We start from the raw sequence: 7,832 nt of genomic DNA, 5'->3' as shown, positions 1-7,832 counted from the left end.
GACATGTCTCACATTGCTTTATTGTCTCAAATTTGGTATTGATTCAGTTGTGTTTATTTTGCTTTAAATCAAAGCCAGTGTGGTCTATAAAGATATTAAGGGCTTTTAAAAGGTTTAAAAGAGACTAGATCCCAACAATTATTTTACTACAAATAAGCTGCAATATGAAATTATTCCTTACCAAGTATTTTGTGGGGACGATGATTATGAAATTCATGAACACGTTTTTGGAGAAGAAAAGGAAAAGAGTTGTAAAATTAAATTAAGAAAACTAATAATTTCTCTTTTAACATATTATTTACAGAGACTCATCTACTATATTTGAAGATATACTTATTCCCTAGGATCTACTGAAGATAATTTAATGGATTGCTTGGTTTGTTAAGTTGGCCTAATCTAAGGCAAAGATCTACAAATCAGTGAGGGGTTCAAGGAAAGATGATGGAAAGAGGAACCAGGTGCTTTGATGAGAGACGCAGGAGTTAATATTCTGATATGTCACATAACTGGAAATGATTTGGCAATTGGACAAGAGAGTTGTCTCTTTTATTAGCACACTCAAACAGCAGCAGAAAAACAACCTTCCGTTTGATTCTTACTGAGATTTATTGTTTTTAATAATGCCACTTTTCAGAAGTATAGTCATGTGCTCACTTAGGCTGACAAAGTGAAAACTTGAATGTGATGCAAAGTACCCTTTGGGCGTAGATTAAGACATATATAGTGCAGTGACAAGTCAAGTCAAATGCCCACAGCAGACAACAAATCCCAGCCTCCCTTTCCCAAGATCTGGCTCCCATTTTGCACCATAGAACCCACAATGAAAATCTGGCAAAACATAGAACACAGATGGCTACCAACTGACATGAAAAGTAAATTTTATTAAACATGTTTACATACATGAGTTGTTCATTTTAAAAGCACAGGGGAGTGTTAAGACAAGTGGTCAAAATAGAAAGATACTACCCAATTATAATTAGTTGATTGTTGGCCACTAAGACAGAACGGAATCTAGTAGAAGTGCACCAATGCTTCAGTTCTTCCTGCTCAGCATGGTGAGTAGTGGTCAATCTGTGCCCTGTGGAATGATGGGCAGATAATTCTGGCATGTGTAAATAATAATAAATAATTCACTTGGTGCAGGCAGTATGTCTATGGATTAAAACCTAGTGTGTACACAGTGTCTACATGTGGTACAGCCCCACGGTAGGAATCTACACCAAAATATTAATTAGAAGGAATTTGGTCCATACTACATCACGTTTTCCAGAGGGTAAAAAATAAAGTCCATCTATAGACATTTCACCCCAAACTCATAGACGGAGTCTGGCTAAAACCTGCAAAATGTCTATAACAAAAATGGATGGCTTAGATTTCTTGGTTATTTCAGTAGAGTAATTAACGAGCAAACTGTACAGTACATGCAACATACAAGCTGGCCTAATGTGGAACTAACATACATTATTAAATAACCTTTTGTGTTTTTTTTCATTTTTTCTTTTCTTTTTTACTTTTTTTTTTTTTTTTACAAAACGTGCATGCAGCTTTGAACAGTTCCAAGTCATGCTGCTCTATTTGTGTGATCACAAAAATTGAATGACTCATAAAAGGAGGGAGAACATATCAATGCACCTGCAGAGTCTGCAGTTTGTAGCACGTATACAGAATGTCACAAGGGAAATTCAAGGCCAAGAAAAACTCAGATGAAGAAAATGCAAGTTGAAAGTTGACTTTGTTTTATTCCCCACTCCCCAAAGTAAGATACTTTGCATTAAAAAATCAAGCTTTGTGCTTGCATCAATCTCAAAGAAATGTAAATTAAAAGTGGATAAAAACATTACTTTAGTGCAGAATATTTCAACTGGAATTTCCAGTGCAATATTGGACAGCTCATACCATGCTCTTTCCAGGGCAGATGGGTGTGTCTACACTGAGACATGGCCGAGAAGCCTGGGCATAGCTGAAAGTGTCTTAGGCTCAAATCTGTTTCTAGTCACCATTGTGGGAAGTCAAAAGTATGGTTTATACACACGAGCATATACTTTTTTGGGGGGGGATATCAGGAAGAAAAAATTATTACAAGGAGTGTTTCCAAAGTACAATTATGCGGTTAGTTTTAGTTCCCAGCATTAGTTGCAGATTGACTTCTTTGAAAGTCTTCCATGAAAAACAATGGAAAAAATAAATTAAATTTTAGAACACAAACAGATTATTTTTCATTTAGAAAAAGTGATTCTGTGATTATTTGTTCTATAAGATAACTTTTTGTTTTCTGGGTTTCCGCACATAAGACTGAAGGATTATAAAATGAAAGCCAGTGAAACCCTTCATTGGCCTCATCTTGCCTGGTTGTTGCACACTTTGGGGGAGATGCCACAGAGACTATTTCAGCCCTTTTTTGGTGCTTTTGGGAAAAGAAAGGAAGGGTCTTTGTAAGCATCATGAGGCCTGTCATGACATATCCAAAAACTAGTGGAAATAACAAATACAGTGAAAAATAAATCAAGAAACCAAAACCCATCAACACACAAAAAAACCCACACAGAAGAACACAAATTTTCAAACACCGGGGAAATAACACTGCTTGTGGTTTGTGCAGAAATGTGTAAAATACAACTTTTCAGAGTGAGAGTTTCCAGTTTGTTCAATTTGGGGTGTGTGCGTGTGTCTGTGTGTGTATGTATGTGTGTGTGTGTGTGTGTGTGTGTGTGTGGATTTGAAGTTTCCTCTTTTTCTGTTTGTCAGAAGCATCAGTGACTCTCACTAGCATGTTGACTCTTACTGTAATTTGATAGACTGCCTTGTTCTGTCATATGAAGCCAGGTTTTAAACAACAAGTGGGACATATTATTGAAAAACTACTACAGGCAAAACACAAGTTGATTGTCTGTCTCCAACAATGCTTTTGATCATGAAATATCTGGTTCAGATTATTATCCTGAAAGGTAGAGTTTCACTGGAATGACTCTGGTATGAGTTCACTATGAGCGGATGCAGGGAGGACCAGATGAACTTTCCAGAGATGACTGGGAAGCCCGGCGGGTTAGGGGAGTGAGTGTGGGATCCACCAGGGATGATGGTGGGAATAACTTGTACCATCCGATTACCATACTGGATAGATCGAGTTCTTCCAACAAGATCTGAGCCACACCCATAAAGCATTTATGGTCCATTCTGCCATAGTCCCCCCAGACAATCACCTGCAGAGACAGAGAAATGCAATAAAATTTGAACGTCTCTTTCTTTCACATTTGAAGAGTTGAAAGCAACTATTCTGTAAAAGTGGGCCAGTCAGGGAAGCAGAGGAAATGAATGTAACTGACACCAAGGAGGCAGAACTGATAGAAAGATACTAACACTGAGGTACTCAAAAGAGACACTTCCCAATAATTTTTAGACTTGATAGAGTGCAAGTAATGTTTGACTAGTCAATGAGGGGTATTAGCTACATAAACCATGTTAAAGAAATAAATATACAAGTTTGTTTATATACGAATTCAATACCTTCTTTAGTAACTTACTATCTTGTAAGTGATGTGCAGTACCATAAAGATATAAAAATTCAAATTTGTGCAAGTTAGCAGGGCAAAACAACGTATTCAGTGTACAGTGGAGTGTGTATACGATGAAGTATGTAAGAAGAATGAGAACATGCATTACATTTCTTTTATATTATGTACTTGTTAATGAAGGGACAGGTTGAAAAATAATTGTAAGCACATATTGCCTTTTGAGCATTTGACTGACAATTCCGATTTGATCAAATGATTAGTAAGTCAGAGAGTTTACTGGCAGTTAGCCCAGGCTGGGCCAGCTCCTGCTGCTGTCAGATCGGCATTCCGTTACACTTACTCCTACTCCTGAGGTTAGCCCAGGCTGGGCCAGCTCCTGCTGCTGTCAGATCGGCATTCCGTTACACTTACTCGTACTCCTGAGGTTAGCCCAAGCTGGGCCAGCTCCTGCTGCTGTCAGATCGGCATTCCGTTACACTTACTCCTACTCCTGAGGTTAGCCCAGGCTGGGTCAGCTCCTGCTGCTGTCAGATCGGCATTCCGTTACACTTACTCCTACTCCTGAGGTTAGCCCAGGCTGGGCCAGCTCCTGCTGCTGTCAGATCGGCATTCCGTTACACTTACTCCTACTCCTGAGGTTAGCCCAAGCTGGGTCAGCTCCTGCTGCTGTCAGATCAGCATTCCATTACACTTACTCCTACCCTAAGGTTCCGTTTTCCAACCCTTGGGCCATCTGTAACGGTTCTCAACTGAACTCATTCACCAGCTTACAGAGGCAGGAGTGGCGAAACCTGCCTTTTCAATTTACTGAGTAATCTTGCCAAATTATTTAATCTCTGCGATCCTCATACATAATCTTTAAAATGGGGATTATGACATTTTATGCACACGGCAGTTAAAATGTTTAAAAGAAGTAATGTATGGGGGCGCCTGGGTGATGCAGTTGGTTGACCGTCTGACTCTTGGTCTTGGGGTCATGAGATAGAGCCCTGAGTCGGGCTCCGCCCTCAGCATGGAGTCTGCTCGGGATCCTCTCTCCCTCTGCTCCCCCTCACCCCTGCCACATGCCCTCTCTAAAATAAATAAATCTTAATAAAAAAGAGGTAATGTATGTAATTTCTTAACATGCATCTGACATTCACTCGTCCTGAATATTCTCTTTTTCTTTCCTTTCTTCCTCTTTGTATCCCATGTCTGGCACCCACTAATGCTCAATAAAACACGAGCATCATTTGTCTTGATAATCTGTCTCCCTCCCTCCCTACCTACCAACCTACCTACCTATGGAGGAGAGGGGAGCCTGGAAAGCAGGGCCAAAGCAGAAGGAGAGGACGGAGAGAAGGAGAAAAAGAAGGGAGAGAAAATAAAAATTGTGTTTTCCCTTAGATCCATCAGCTATTTTTAATACTACATATTGTTTATTTTGTAAGTTAACAATTTGTCTTTTTCCACTCAAGGATGTCATACTACATTTCTCCTCACTGAAACCTAGTCTCACGCTTGAGCATGTCTTCAGAATTTATGTGGACAATGGGGACATTGCAGTAAACAGCCGCGCCATCACCGACCTGAAGAACTTTACCCTGCGGGCTCTCGTCGAACACCAGGGACTGCTGGTACAGGGGGTCCAGGGTTTTCCGGGCGATCCGCGTCTTCTTCTTGGCTATGCACGCCCCGTTTTCCAACAGATACACTTTGACGTATGGAGCTGAGCAAAGTAGCATTTAACACATAAGAAGTTAATCCTTCAAGTTAAACCGATTTGACTAGAGAATGCCTTACTAGAGAATTCGAGATGCTTAGTGAAAAGTTTCCCGTTGACTATATAAATCATTTTAAATTTCCGGTGCTCCGCCAATTCTCTTCCTTAAAACTTATGTCACCGCTACTGGCATTTTCCTCATTTCCAGTAAATGTATGCAAAATTAACCTGAGTCTGACTGACCTGGGGTGCAGTGGGCATCACAATTCAGGTGTATAACTTAAAGCTCATTGTTCCCTTTTTAGGCTTGAAACTAAAAAAAAAATTCCTTTTCATTTGTAAATGTACAGGAAAAAAATAACCAACACAAGGTAAGAAACACTCATAACTAAACTTTTCTTAATTTGATAATACTCTTCCTTATACTTTCTGACAGAATAACGGTGCAAGGAAAGGCCAGATCCATTTTTATAGAATCAAAGAATACAGAAAAGCTGCCTTTTGATCAATCAGATGATATAGAACGGAGCATATAGAATTCGAGTGCAGCAAATATTTTGATTTTTTTTTGCTTATGTCAGATTCTCTTGTCCAAACTCAGTACCACCTTTCCTTACCGGGTGTAGACTTGGAACCAGGTTTTTGTGTGAGACTTCGTGCCCTAATAACTTCCACTTCTAATTGGCCCTTTTTATCCTCCATTCCAATTTGTATGTCACCTGCAAGTGGAAAGGAAGCAAAATGTCTCAGCTTCTTTGCAGTTACACACAGTTAAAAAAAATAGAGGTACATGACAGACTCCAAATTGTGATCTTCATGATTTTGATAAAAACCCTCATATTTAGAGCCCCTGGCTCCCACTTTTCTTCTCCTGCCTCCAAATCAGGTTTTGAAATGTTTCTCTTCGTTTTTTGGGTACTAATCCATGTTATGAGAGTCCCACATTAGTTTATAAATCACTTAGTTACAGTAATACTGAAGTCTTTAAGTTATTCTTATACTCTAGTAGGATTTCTTATCCTTTATATAACCTAGTATATAATACTTCTTAGTAAAAGAGTATAATTATCTGTATTTCCATTATCTAGAGAAAACCACTATTAATGTTTTGGTGAATATCCCAGCAACTTGATAAGTACTTTCTCTCTCTCTTTTTTTAAGATTTTATTTATTTATTTGACAGAGAGAGAGATAGCGAGAGCAGGAACACAAGCAGGGGGAGTGGGAGAAGGAGAAGCAGGCACAGGGGGCCCGATGTGGGACTTGATCCCAGGACACTGGGATTATGACCTGAGCCGAAGGCAGACGCTTAACGACTGAGCCACCCAGGCACCCAGTACTTTCTCTTTCTTTAACTAACTTCTTTACTCCCTTTATTCCTTCCTCTCTCTCTCTCTCTCTCTCTCTCTCTATCTCATGACCATACATCCTCAATTTATTGACTATATGGACCAGTGAATGGGAATGTCATTACCTGTTTAACCAGATCCCTGTGGATGGAAATATAGGTTATCTACATTGTCGCTATTATAAATAGCACTGCAGTGAACAGCTTTATAAAGAATTTTTACACAGATTTTAAATTATTGGGTCTAATTAAATGGACAATCAAAAATTCCATGCATATTGCCAAGTATCCTTCAGAAAGACTGTGCCTGTTTGTACTACCACCAGAAGTATCTGTCTTCCCATATTCCACACCCACTAATAGGGGTATTAGGAATATGTCTAATTTTTACCAATCTGATGGTTAAAACATGATAATTTGCATCTCTTTGATTAATAGAGAGGCTGAACATATTTCTAAATATTTTCAGTTTGTATTCTTCCTCTTACATTTTGCCTGTTCATGTCTTTTGGGCATTTTTACTAAGGTGCTCATCATTTTCTGATTGATATGATACTTTATTTCTGAAAATGCTCAATGTAATTATTTCTAATTTTTTCTTAGTTAAATGATCTCCATTTTCTCAGTTGTGAATTCTCTTTATTTGCCAGGTCAGTTGATCAACTCTGTGGCTCTGGATTGTTCATTAGTTCTATAACTCTTTTAGAACTCAGCTCCCAGATGTCTCTTTTGTTTTTGTTCTAATCACATACACACATAGTTAAAAAGTCAAACTGTTCTATAAGTCTTCTTATTAGTATAAAAGAGTTCCATGCTCTCTCTCAAATTCTTGCCTTCCAAAAGTCACTGCTTTCAAGATTTTCAATATTTTTACCTGATTTATTTTTTTACTGTTTGGCATTTGCCTCCCTATTTCTAAATACTATACTTATAAGGTATTTTCCTATGTTTTTCAGTTTTAGATATTATTGACTTCTAACTTTAATCTCTCTCATTGCCTTCTTACCCCAGCCATATACTTGAAACTTTCTGTCATCCCAATATTAGACTATCTAATTATGATTATGTAACATTACTTTAAAATGAGTGAACTAATGTAGCGATCCAAAGGGGTATGTGCACCCCAATGTTTACAGCAGCAATGTCCACAATAGCCAAACTGTGGAAACAGCCAAGATGTCCATCAAGAGATGGACAAAGAAGATGGATAAAGAAAATGTGGTACACACACACACACACACACACACACACACACACACACACACACACA

At 38.6% G+C, this 7,832-nt stretch overlaps 1 protein-coding gene across 49 annotated transcripts in view; it reads right to left on the bottom strand.

The window, feature by feature from the left end:
- Positions 1-861: 861 nt before the first annotated feature.
- Positions 862-7,832, bottom strand: part of RIMS1 (regulating synaptic membrane exocytosis 1) — a 487,750-nt gene continuing 480,779 nt past the window's right edge. For all 49 annotated transcript variants that reach the window (XM_073905183.1, XM_073905188.1, XM_073905189.1 and 46 more), the window contains 3 exons: positions 5,832-5,933; positions 5,081-5,220; positions 862-3,200 (listed from right to left, as the gene is read on the bottom strand). In XM_073905183.1, the coding sequence (XP_073761284.1) occupies positions 2,982-3,200; positions 5,081-5,220; positions 5,832-5,933 (461 nt within the window). In that variant the 3' untranslated portion in view covers positions 862-2,981. The remainder of the gene's footprint in view (positions 3,201-5,080; positions 5,221-5,831; positions 5,934-7,832) is intronic.

Source organism: Callorhinus ursinus, unplaced genomic scaffold, assembly GCF_003265705.2.
Source record: "Callorhinus ursinus isolate GAN/ISIS: 27379988/994484 unplaced genomic scaffold, GSC_fseal_2.0 scaffold22, whole genome shotgun sequence".
NCBI classification, from domain to species: Eukaryota; Metazoa; Chordata; class Mammalia; order Carnivora; family Otariidae; genus Callorhinus; species Callorhinus ursinus.
The sequence above is the reverse complement of the archived record's forward strand: the minus strand, read 5'-3'. Positions and strand labels throughout refer to the sequence as shown.